Source organism: Rhododendron vialii, chromosome 11a, assembly GCF_030253575.1.
Source record: "Rhododendron vialii isolate Sample 1 chromosome 11a, ASM3025357v1".
Taxonomy (NCBI): domain Eukaryota; kingdom Viridiplantae; phylum Streptophyta; class Magnoliopsida; order Ericales; family Ericaceae; genus Rhododendron; species Rhododendron vialii.
The window spans coordinates 17,378,464-17,391,289 of NC_080567.1; the positions used below are offsets into that span (position 1 = coordinate 17,378,464).

A 12,826-nucleotide genomic window follows, 5' to 3' on the forward strand; every position below is an offset into this window, starting at 1 on the left:
TAACCTGCAATAGAAATTTAAAGAGAGCAAATTTATTCCTTTCACCTTGAGACGAATTTTTTTTCCCTCTGGTCAATTTGCATTTCAAATGTATATAAAAAAAAACAAAATTGCTCTACTACTGGTATACAAGAGCTACAACTCCATTTTTCAAAGTTACATTATACAGTCATGCCTAGAGATTTCAAATACACTCATCTGTGACTATGGGTACAGCTCTGTTGGTTTTCACATTGTGGGTTTAGCAAAGAGCAGCTTCAGAAATTTTGCCCCTCCGGCGTGCCTCCACTGCTTCGTATGTAAAACGACAAACAGAAAAAGCGAAAGGTCTCACCAGGGCGGATGATCATCTTCGCGAGTTTGGGGAGGAGTTGGTTTCCAATCAGGTTTCTCATCCCAATACATGTCGTAATATATGTGGCCGGGAGTGTGATTTTCCACACAACACCATATACCTACGTATCTCTTCATGCGATTCCTGAACTTCTCCTCCCTTTTCTGATCATACATTCATGTATATGTCACCACATGATTAAGCATGAAAGAAAAAAAGTATTTTAAAATAAACTAGAAAACAATTTGCAAATCAACACTTGCCTTGTCAGTGAATCCTAGGAAGGCATCCTGCATTGACGAGAATTGAATGACTTTGACATCCTTGAATGAGGAGAAGGCCGTTTTCAACTGTAACAACAAACCAGTAAACTCAATCTGTATAATGTTTGAAAGAGTTGGACACAGCCTATTCAGCTTAATGAGTAATCGGGATATATAGAAGAAGATAAGGCAGGATGAGGCTTATATAGGAATCTGTAATACCGTTTCTTCATTGCTGAGTTTGGGTAATTTAAGCACCCCAGGTCGGCTTGTACTGTTTGATACCTGACAATTTTGGGATCCGGCTTGACAAAGTTGTACATCAAGCCATGACTCCTTGACCTGAAACACACCTCAAGACAGAAAAATTTTCTGCTAAGTGAAAGGACAAAAAAAAAAAGCTTGATCCATCCATATGAAGTCAATCCTGACATGCCTGTCTGGGTACTGCTGGATTGTCGAGGAAAGAATACTCCCGTATATTGATCCCGGGTCCAAATTCCCCCTTAGGCAGTTCTTTCAACATGACATTCACCTGCATTCAGCATACTTTGATTATAGAGAGAGAGGGAAACAAAAAAAGAAGCTTGTCAAACAGAGAGTCAATGGCAAATGACAGAAGATAACATGAGGCCTTCAGATCCCTCTAGGTTCTAAATATGTAGCTTTTGAAGAAAATACTCTGTCGAACTATTTGTAATGGGCCAGCTAGAACTCCAAGCTCTATGCTTCAATTTAAAACAAACTCAAGTTGCAAGTAAGGACCAGCCAATTAACCGGTTCATGGGTCTGGAAATGCTGCAATATGAGCAAAACTAGACGAAGATAGGTTCTTTAAAAAACCACGAGGATTCCATGAATTAAGCTTTCTAGATTAGTTTCTCTAGAGTACTGTTCAGACATATCTCCACACCATAGCAAAGCTACTGCATTTTCTTTAGGTGTATGCATGAAGGTAGACAAGAGATGTCAATGCTAAAGTTTCCAAGCTAATCGCAAATGCTTGGTCGAATTAATGCCTTTCCATGTTTCTATTCTGAGACAAGTTTGCAGTCTACATGAAACGTAATCAGCCAATGAAAATGTTAGATGGGGTAAAAAGGGACAAGATTGTCAAATGCATGTTGCATTTTTCCTAAGCATTAACAAACCCAACAAGCAGAACAAATACTTGAATCAATTTTCCCGCTAAATGTGATTAGAAAGAAGAAGAAAAAATGAAGACCAAGAAAGATTTCATAATGCACTGGTTATCATGTTGAACCTCCAATAGTCACACAAGCACAAACGGTCTTTGAAGGTCATATATTTTCTAGATCATAGTATTGAAGCATCCATACCCATTATGTGCAAAAAAAAAATTAGTTCAAAAAAAATGATCAAGGAACAAAATGCCATAACCATGATGCGCGGAACACTTCCCCCTACTGATCCAACTGTCATCACCGGTCAAGCCTATCAAATGAGACTGCTTTGAACAATGCGACAAATTTCTGTTTGCCTTAATAAGGAGGAGGCATGGTCGTATATTAGAATATACTAGCCTTACTTGTTAAGCCACTGGCTAACTTCTGGTAATGGGAATGGCAAACACAAAAACAAACTTGAACAGTGGCTCTATAGCTTCATCCCCTGATTTTATAATTAGACAGAGCAGTACCTCAAACACATGATCCAAAGGGCAGAGAAAAGGTTGTCTCGTCATAGAGCCCGCCAGAACTCCAGGATGTCCAAACCATAATCTATCCAACCTGCACCATAGGGGAGGCATGACCTAAAACCACAAATAAAGGGGACAGAGATCAAAATACAGGCTTCAAGCAGCAATTGCACCCAGTATAGTTCATTTGGTTAATGAAACAACATTCTATATGACACATATCTTCTAGTCGTATGAAACTACTATATCTTGTTGCGAAGAAACTCAGTTGTAAGAAAAAATCTTATTGATGACCTGAAAAGGGTATAGCATATGAAACTAGCCAATATAAGTATATAAAGGAGTTTGTAGGCTATTTCACATACAGAATACCTCTTGCATCACAGAAGAATATGCATTGTCAAAAGTCAATACTGGTATTACAATGTTGCATGTTGTACTTGAGAAATTAACCAGCATCCACAGTGTAACGGAAATTATCAGGCCACAGTCACAAATTTTAGCCATTTTAAGGCAGCCACTTGACGAGTGAAAGTCTAAATTTGGTTTTGTACCCTTCCCAGTACATTTAGGGGCAAAATTGGTTTGGTTTGGTCAGGTTCTTGACTAATTTTACAACTATACCAGTTTATTCGGTTTTGAGAATTCAAAACCGAAACCGCTCCAAACAACTTTGGTTTTGTCCAGTTTGGTTTATATGGTTTGGTCTGGTTTACATGGTTTATTCGATTTTTGACCAATACAAAGCTACATAAAACAAACATACTCAGTTGAGAAGCAAATTTACCAACGTACCTGATACCAGAACAACAAAAGCAAAAGCCCAACAACAACTAGAAAACATAAAATGGCATGAAAAAGCCCTAAACTAATGCTTAGACACAATTTTTATATATCCTAAATCCACCAAACCTTTAAAAAAGACAGAATTGGGTCAGGGAAACGGGTGTTATAAGTTTGCTGAGTAAGGTGGTATCTGTTTCGGTTTGGTTCAAATTCTTTCATTTTACTTAGACCAAAACCAAACCGGTTTCAGTTTTTTTTTTCCAAAATCCAAAACCAAACCGGACAAAAAGCTCAGGAAAACGAAACCAATCCAGTTTTTTTCAGCCAGTTTTTTCGGTTGGTTTGGTTTTGTCAGTTTTTTTCACCACTAAGCACCTTGGATTGATGGTAGTAGCCTTCCTAAAAGTTTGAGTACCCAAGTCAAATACTTATCAAATATACATGTATAGGCATGTAGGAAACTTTCAACCCTCTTCGTTACTAAAGACCAAGAGAAAAGAATCATATTCAAAATTGCACTCCCATGTATTGTGCTGTCAACTAATTATTTCCTAGTTAGTTAAAACTTGTCAAATAGTCGTATCCTTAGTTAAATATTTGAACTAACAATGTTACTCCCTTCCTAAAAGTAAGTTGATAGGAAGGTACTGACAAACAATAAAGTATGACAACAATAACCAAAACGAGACAAACATCATTTTTGCATCCTACCATGTTCAGGCCCACCAAGAACCAAGTCTTGCCACAAAATCTTCAGGAATTAATATGCCAAAAGTGGTCTTTTTGTTGATTTATTATAGCACAGGTTTAGCAAGCCAACATGATAATAGATAGGAGAAAATAATCACACAACACTACTACTCATAAAAACAGTGAAAAAATGGCATGAATGTTCTGGTTTATCTCCATAAAAGCAGAGATCTCCCAGGCGAAAACGACCCCAAGTATACAAAATGTAGAATGTCTTAACACTTCTTACCAGAATGCGATTCAGCAAAGATGCAATAGCAAGAGCTGTCCTTATTTGCTTTATCTGAGAAAAACATGTATGGATAAATTAAGGAACTGCAAACACAATAGAATCAAAATTGTAACAGAAGCCAGAGGATTACGTTAATACATGCATACTTGGTAATTAACAAGTGAAAAATGTGACGCAACATTATGCTCCCCGTCCAGTAACAAACTCTTCGGAATTGATGGCTTAAACGTCAAGAAACCTCCTGCATAAGAGACACGAAAAATAAATTGCAGAAGTATTGTTGAAACTTGAAGTTGACTGGTAAAGTGAATTAAGTTTATACTTTTGCCTTCATCTAAATATTACTCAATTAGGAAATAATTCTGCTGTTCTTTGGAATACCAACAACATCCCAAACATAGTCAACACCATATTCCACCTCTTGTGACAACCAACAATAAATAAGAGATCCACTCGACTACCCTGCCTCCAACGCCACTTTGGAAGGAGCTTTCTGCTTTCCATTGCACTAAGCTGCCATCCAGATGGGAAAAATAGCCTGAGAGGGGAGTTTTACCTTCTATATGTCTTCTGCAGGTAAGTCATTTCCTAAGCGTTTACTTCTTCAATAACAAGATAACTCACAGTTCCTAGCCTTTGAGGCAATTGATTAAATCTTGTTCTACCCACCTCTTCGATCACCCTAAACAGGGTCTCTGATACAGTACTTCCAGATAAACAGAAGACAACATCCCAGCTCCCCCTACATTCACCCCCTATATACAGACAATAAGCCATTAACCCTATTCCCATTGAAAACACTCCATTTTAGTATTGGGGAAATAGTCGTCAATGGTGAGATCTAAGGCCAAAAGCTATATTTCCAAATGAAGGCCCTATAGATGAGGCATATAATGCAAATAACAGTTTGCAGATTATAAAGGCAACAAGGCAATCAATTTGCGAAAGGAAAATTCAAAAGGCTAAATATGTGCAAACATATTATGCAACACTTACCTGGTGAGTCATAATATTCCGGTGGGTCATAAAATACCATGCCTTCACGTAGTCGATGACGCTTTCCTTCAGTTCCTGCAAATTGGAATGTGGTATGCACGGCATATGGCTCCAATCTGAGTTGTTGATACATTGCCTACAAGCACAACACAAGGGATTAAGAAATGATCTGAAATCTGTACAGTATTTATTCTACTAAATGTTCGGATCCAAGCAAGACATTCCCAAAGTTGACAACTTGACAGAGCATAACATATCATCAAAATGAGGTTATCAGGTAAGGCAACAGAGTTCTTGTACATACACAGAATAAGAGAAAAGGAACAATGAGGGGCGGCCATGAAGCAAATATCTAAAAACCATCCTAATGGTCGTACCTGGACAAAATAAGTATGCCCACTGCAAAATAAACTTGCTGGCAGAAGCCCTAACTTGAGGCTGCCATCATAAGCATATACAAGTCCAGTATCGTCATCGACAGATGGCCCCAATTGCCTGTGTACAAGTTCATTAAAACCATTTTGATCCCATATTTTGTCATCAGCAAGAAGCAGTTCTTTCCATTCTTTTGCCAATTTTTTTGCAGAATCTGTCGGCCTCCAGTGGAAAATTCCTATATTGAATGCCGCACCAACTGCCCAAAGTGAAAGAAAAGTTTCATTAAGGAACAAGTTCCTGAAAAGTAATGCTACCTGGAGTATCACACAAGTAAGATTTCACCAACTGCAAATTGCGTATTGGATAACAACTACCGTACAATGCATGGCTAGAAAACGTCGACGAGTAACAATTGTTAATGGAGAAATAAATAACAGAACAGAAATGAATAGTCTTCACCTTGTTGCCAGACGTCCAACCTGTCATCAGCAACCGTTGGAACAACTGAATCTGTTGAAGTTAACACATCTGCTTCAGGAAATCGTGATAGATAGGGAAGGGGGTTCTGCTCCAGGAAGATAGTAAATGGTCCAAATAATGTATGATTAGAAAAACGACAATTGAGAAGGCATGAATTTAAATCAACTGCATAAACTCATGCTCCATAAGGACTAGATAAGAAATATAACCAACAACGTATTTCTGAGGTGGAGGGGCGGTGAACGGCAAGTGTTGGGCAAAATATAGGAAAAGGAAAAAATGCGAGGAAGACCAAAGAGTAGAGTAAACAAAGTAGGATATACTTTTCGTAGGACTTATTTTTCAATACATGTTACAGAGTATGAATGTTGACATCACACACTACTCAGGATCTTCATTATGCAACAGGAAACAATCTTTTCAGCCGATTAGCAACCAAATTTTACATACTATAGCAGAATGGCAACCAAATTTTACATACAATAGCAGAAAGGAAGCTATTTGCGTTGTACCACAAAAAAAAAAAAAAAAGCAGAAAGGAAACATCATTTATGTCCTTTCTTTCACATTTTCTTAAATAAGCTGCCAGAGAACAAATATGGTACCAAGAACCCTGAGGAAACCGACACAAGAAAGAGCAGCATATGAACAACAATATGTAAGAAAGAAATTAAAACAAAAGAAAATTTTAGTTTCTAACTTTTTTCCCCCATGTTAACAACAGAGAAGTGAGAGAACAAAAAGCTTAAAGTGCTATCCAGCAACTTCTGGTGCAAACCCGTCTTGCAAGTGGAAATGCAAACATCAATGGCCATAAAGATGCAGAATGCAAACAAAGAACAAGAATTGAAACGAGAAACAATGCAGATGTAGAGACGCGAGTCCAAGACCTCTCAAACACCGTAGTTCTAATACCATGTTAAGTCAACAATGGCCAATGGGCCAACTACTTGTATCTAGCTATCTAGCACAAAACCAGCGAAACATGTATGATTGCAGATAAGTCCTTTACTCAGAGAAAAGGTGGATGTATGTTGAGAATGCTAACAACGACAATTAAGAAAACAACCATAAAGGATACCTTTAACCAGACCATGTCTGTATCACACATCAAGAGTTCATAGCCAAATGGTAGAACAGAATCTATTAGCATAACTTTTTCTCTCCCCATTTTGTGAAATGTTGGAGAGCCCCATCCAACATCTATAGTGCTCATATGGCTACCCATGTCAAAAACTGGAATTCCTTTCCAGTACAAAGCCTCTAACAGTTTAGTGTCCATTGCACCTAGAACAGCATATAAATTTCATTAGACACATATACATAACACAGCAACTGGTTTCTTTGGGAAAAAAGTTCAGATCCTTAAGTTTCCATTCCACATGCATAGACCCCCCAAATTATAACTTACCGACAAGAAGATTGTCTACGCCAATATCTGTCAGGTGTTTGACCCATGTCAGGATAAAGTCCATGAAGGCATAGTTACCAAATGTCACTACGACAACGTTATCTCTCACCCTTTGCTGAACCAGTTCTTTTGTCAACTGAAAGGTCTTCAGAGGTGGCATTTTTGAACCAGAAGGAGGAACTTCCCAAATAGGTTTCATCCATTTGCTTTGAGCCTGTTGTGCAGGTGGCAGCGCTTCACCCACAGTTGGCTGTTGAGCAGCGGATGGAGAGTCTACATATGAATATGACTCACATATAAGTAAAAGAGAAATATTAATAGGGAAATGAAAGGTAACAAGAGAGGAAAAAGCAAACTGTATGCTTAGTGTAGCAACTTAGAATATTCTCATCCAAACAAGAAACAATATGCATTATGCCTTGGAAGTTTGGAACATTATGCCAAGAAGATGTCATGCAACATGAAGATATTGAGAAAGGAAGAAAGAAGTGCAGATTAAAATAATAAACAGTTATCCAAAAATGCCAATAGAAAAGAAAGTTCAACCACTAGATCCACTTGGTAGAAAGTGAACTTGAAAATATGAGGCTCTTTACCCAATCAATATAGCAACAGAATGTGGAAGGCAACCGCTAGAGCAGTTCAGATCTCATTAAATAATCTCTTGCAACCATAGTTACAAGTACCCAATTCGTTTAGGCCGGGACAGTAATAGACATCCCAAACCAATTGTGGTTGTGGCGAGAGCACAAGCAAATTTAGCATTTTCAGATTACAGCTGTAATAGTAACTTGTGGGAAGATACTAAGTCAATATACTGTTCTGTTGCTAATGATAAAGAAATCAACGTCAGCATTAATACTTTTTTTTTTTTTTTGTAAATAATCAACAGTAGTACTTCCGACAGCAATCATGCAACTGTAAAGATAATGAAATCAATTTATTAATCTCAAAGCTTAATAATCCACAAATTACATATAAGCAGCCGAGGAAGGCTTTTGAACACAGAGCATAATGCATTGTAATGTCATCTCAAAATGTGAGAATGATATTAGAACCAGAATTGGTTCTGGGGAATGATATGGAAGCTGTTGATAGGTAGCTTAGCTTGGAGCAAAACACTCGTCACAGGTTTTGAAAGTTCTGTTGACGAGATAGCTCTGGTGTCATTTTGGTGTTAATAGGTTTCCATTTGCATTCCCTTGCTAGTTCTAGTTAGTCAGCTCAAGCGCTTTTATCCACCTATGTATCAATTCGTGTAAGAATTCATCCCCTGCCCTACCAAACAAGAGAGCTTCGTTTTTTTCACACCAGCAACTTAATCTCCAAATTAAAACAAGTAACGTTTTCACACTGCATCGCATGTTTCAGAGAATCAAATGTAACAGATCAAATTCAAAACAGTAGAGCACCTCCAGCCCTAACCTGGTTTTTACTCACATCCAAACCGAATAGAAACCACTTAAAACCCGCACCACTCCTTGACTCAAACCAACACTAAATTGAGTTTTACTCAAATTTTAACCCAAGCCGATGAATTCCTCCCTCTCGAATTTACATGTATGCCCTTAATGAAGGTTTAACTCAAATTTATGGTTAGATTTGAGTTTGCTCATTGAAGTTTTTACTCAACTTCGAGTATTAAGCATGGGTAAGTCCTGGAACGGAAAAAAAAAGTTCCAATTTTGAATCAAAGCAGCAAAGGGACATATACAACACTGAATCAAATGTCAACGCCAGTAATGTACAAGACAACAACAATGAGAAAAACAAATCAGCAGAAACATACCAACAGTATATTAATACACTGAGGTATACATTATATATCGATGCAGAGAGAGAGAGAGAGAGAGAGAGAGAGAGAGAGAGAGAGAGAGAGAGAGAGAGAGAGAGAGAGGTGGAATTACCGGAAGAAGATTGAGGGAGCCACCAGGAGGAGGGAGCAGAGGAGGAGTTGCCGGAGTAAACGGCGGAGAAGACATACACGAAGGAGAACAAAATTCCGATGATGACGGTGGCGTAGATCGTCAGAAACAGCGGCTTGGAGTTAGCTATCTCCTGCAACCGACTCTTCCAGCCCATTTTCTCTTCCTCCTCCCAAATGGGTTCTCCCAGATTCCTCAAATTCCGGCTACCATTTGAGCAACACCAACAATACCTTCCAAATTGGATAAAGACCCACCAAAACGTACGTATCAAATTACCAAAATTTATGTATGGATTGGTGTAAACTCAAAGGTTAATCCAACTGGGTGGGTTTTGGATTTTGATTGTGTTTGTTATTGTGTCCGGAAATCCGATCTGTGCAGTGGCCTTAGCTAGTAAAACGAGGGAAAAGTCAACCCAGCATGGCTGTCTGAATCTGTCAACGAAATTACTGGGGTGTTCCGGTTTCTTAAAAATGTATTTTTAAAAAACTAAAATAATTTTAAATTTAAAAATTATATATTTATATAAATAATTTTTTTATCAATATATATTTTATTTAATAAATTTCATTAGGATCTTTTTATACGGTGTAAAAAAATTAAAAATTAATTTTTATTTTTATTATATTTAAGTTTAAAATTTAAAAAAAAGGGTTAACTGAAACACCCCTTATACTACTGCTATTGGACTATTGGAAATTATTAATATACTATATAGAGATATATAAGGACCATTGCAAATTTAAAATCATGAATGCGTAACAGGCAGTGGTATATGAGTGGTTTAATATTAGAAGTATTGGGCAAATGCTAACATCCGCAGGGTTGGCTGAGGTTAGTACGGTACACCCGCTAGCAACCTTTTACTGTGATAATCAATTCAATGTCAGTGCATGCAGTTACACTTTTTATTTTGTGGGCAAAAAAGACATTTTTTTAAGGGAAATTTTTATAAATGGTCCTTCTAGTTTGCATGAATTTTCATTTTCGTCCCTCTAGTATCAATTGTGTTACTTTTAGTCCTATAATTTGCATTCTGTCTCAATTTCGTCCCTCTCGCTTACGGCGTTAATGAAACAAACGGAATTGAAGGACAAAATTGTCATTTCTCCTCACAGAGGGACTAAATTGAGATTTCATGCAAACTAGAGGGACTATTTCTATAATTTTATTTTTTACTTTTGTTTTTGTAAATAAATTTAAAATACATCATATATAATATATTTTTCATCTCATTTTATATTGAATAATAAAAAATATGTTGAAAATTTTTAAAGTTTTTATTATATACATCACAAAAAATATGAGAAAATTCGAAAAACAACCCTTATGTTAATCGTCTTGGTCTTGTATTTTTTTTTAAATTGAATTTTCACTATCGTTATTTTTTTTGTCACATGATTAAAAAGAAAAAGTTGTTCAGTAGTATTTAGAAATCTTGTAATTGTGTTTAATTAAGCAATGAAACACTATTAAATATTAAGAGATCAAATACATTAAAATATGCGTATAAGTATATTTATTTTGGGACTTACTCATAAGATCACTCATATAATAAATAAACATGGATTTTAAACATTTTTTTTATTGGGTGAAAAAATAAGAAGATTATAAGAACATGATACAAAGACATTAGCTAAGGGGTTGATTTGTACATTTTCTAATATTTTTGTAATGTGTAATGAAATATAAATTTTTCAATATAGTTTGATTACCCAATAAAAAATAATTCAGTTGTCAAATATATTGCTTATGGTCTTTTTTATTTTATTTGCAAAAAACGAAAGTAAAATGTAAAATTTTAAAAATAATCCCTCTGGTTTGCATAAAATTTCAATTTGGTCCCTCTGTGAGAGAAAATGACAATTTTGCCCTTCAATTCCGTTTGTTTCATGGATGGCGTTAGGGAGAAGGACAAAATTGAGATGGAATGAAAACTATAGGGTTAAAATTGATACAATTAATAGTAGAGGGACGAAAATGAGAACTCGTGCAAACTAGAGGGACCATTTTTATAAATTTCCCTTTTTTTAACCCTTCTCTTGTTCACAATTTCTTCTGACGTGAAATTATAAAGCTCTCTCTCCTCTCCTACGTATCCCAAAACAGCCTCACTTTTTTTTTTGATTTAAAAATATGATTAAAAATTAAGTTTTTCAATTTTCAGTCTCGTTGAATTGGTGCGAGGATCTTATATTTTTTATTATTTTATCATAAATGGTCATAATGAATTTTTTGCTCTAAAACCTTTCAACGAGCATCCTAAGACTATTTATTTAATTTCAAGGCTTTCTTAAAGTGCCCATTGAAATGTTTTAGAGCTAAAAATCTATTATGACCATTTAAGATAAAATAATCAGAAAAAATAAGATCTTTACACCGATTCAAACAAATTAAAAATTGGAACACTTATTTTTTTACACCGTTTATATATTAAAAAATATAGTAAAAAATTAAGTAAAATTATAAAGCACTATCTCTCCTCTCCTACATACCCCAAAACAGCCTCTCCCTTCTTCTTTTTTGGTTTAAAAATATGATTAAAAATTAAGTATTTCAATTTTCAGTCTCGTTGAACCGGTGCAAAGATCTTATATTTTTTATTATTTTATCTTAAATGGTCGTAATAAATTTTTGGCTCTAAGACCTTTCAACGAGCATCCTAAGACTCTTTATTTAGTTTCAAGGCTCTCTTAAGGTGCCCAATGAAATATCTTAGAGCTGAAAAATAAGATCTTTACATCGATTCAAACAAATTGAAAATTTGAATACTTATTTTTTTACATTGTTTATATATTAAAAAATATAGTAAAAAATTAAGTAAAATTATAAAGCACTCTCTCTCCTCTCCTACATACCCCAAAACAGCCTCTCCTTTTTCTTTTTTTTTTGGTTTAAAAATATGATTAAAAATTAAGTGTTCCAATTTTCAGTCTTGTTGAACCGGTGTGAAAATCTTATATTTTTTATTATTTTATCCTAAATGGTCGTAATGAATTTTTTACTCTAAGACCTTTCAACGAGCATCCTAAGACTCTTTATTTAGTTTCAATGCTCTCTTAAGGTGCTCATTGAAATGTCTTAGAGCTGAAAATCTATTATGACCATTTAAGATAAAATGATCAAAAAAATAAAATCTTTACACTTATTCAAAATGGATTGAAAATTGGAACACTTATTTTTTTACACCATTTATATATTAAAAAATATAATTAAAAAATTAAGTAAAATTATAAAGCACACTCTCTCCTCTCCTACATACCCCAAAACAGCCTCTCCCCTTTTTTTTGGTTTAAAAATATGATTAAAAATTAAGTATTCCAATTTTCAATCCGTTTGAACCGGTGCGGAGATCTTATTTTTATTATCATTTCATCCTAAATGGTCGTAATAAATTTTTGGCTCTAAGACATTTCAATGAGCACCCTAAGAGAGACTTGAAACTAAATAAGGAGATTTAGGGTCATCGTTGAAAGGCCTTAGAGCCAAAAATTCATTATGACTATTTAGGAAAAAAAATTTAAAAATAAGATCTTTGCACTGATACAACTAAATTGAAAATTGAAGCACTTAAATAATATTAAATAAATAAATAAATATAAAAATTA

At 35.3% G+C, this 12,826-nt stretch overlaps 1 protein-coding gene and 1 long non-coding RNA gene across 2 annotated transcripts; both read right to left on the bottom strand.

The window, feature by feature from the left end:
- Positions 1-10: 10 nt before the first annotated feature.
- On the bottom strand, positions 11-9,666 carry LOC131308632 (arabinosyltransferase XEG113). The gene is made up of 13 exons (XM_058335587.1): positions 9,198-9,666; positions 7,291-7,563; positions 6,961-7,166; positions 5,859-5,964; positions 5,399-5,655; positions 5,022-5,157; positions 4,172-4,266; positions 4,023-4,076; positions 2,258-2,371; positions 1,034-1,132; positions 820-939; positions 598-684; positions 11-498 (listed from the first exon to the last, which is right to left on the bottom strand). The coding sequence occupies exons 1-13, from the start codon at positions 9,370-9,372 to the stop codon at positions 331-333; spliced, it is 1,890 nt and encodes a 629-aa protein (XP_058191570.1). The 5' UTR covers positions 9,373-9,666; the 3' UTR covers positions 11-330.
- LOC131308636 (uncharacterized) lies at positions 6,124-6,954 on the bottom strand. The gene is made up of 2 exons (XR_009194517.1): positions 6,326-6,954; positions 6,124-6,295 (listed from the first exon to the last, which is right to left on the bottom strand). It is a non-coding gene; the product is annotated as an uncharacterized LOC131308636 (long non-coding RNA).
- Positions 9,667-12,826: the final 3,160 nt, after the last annotated feature.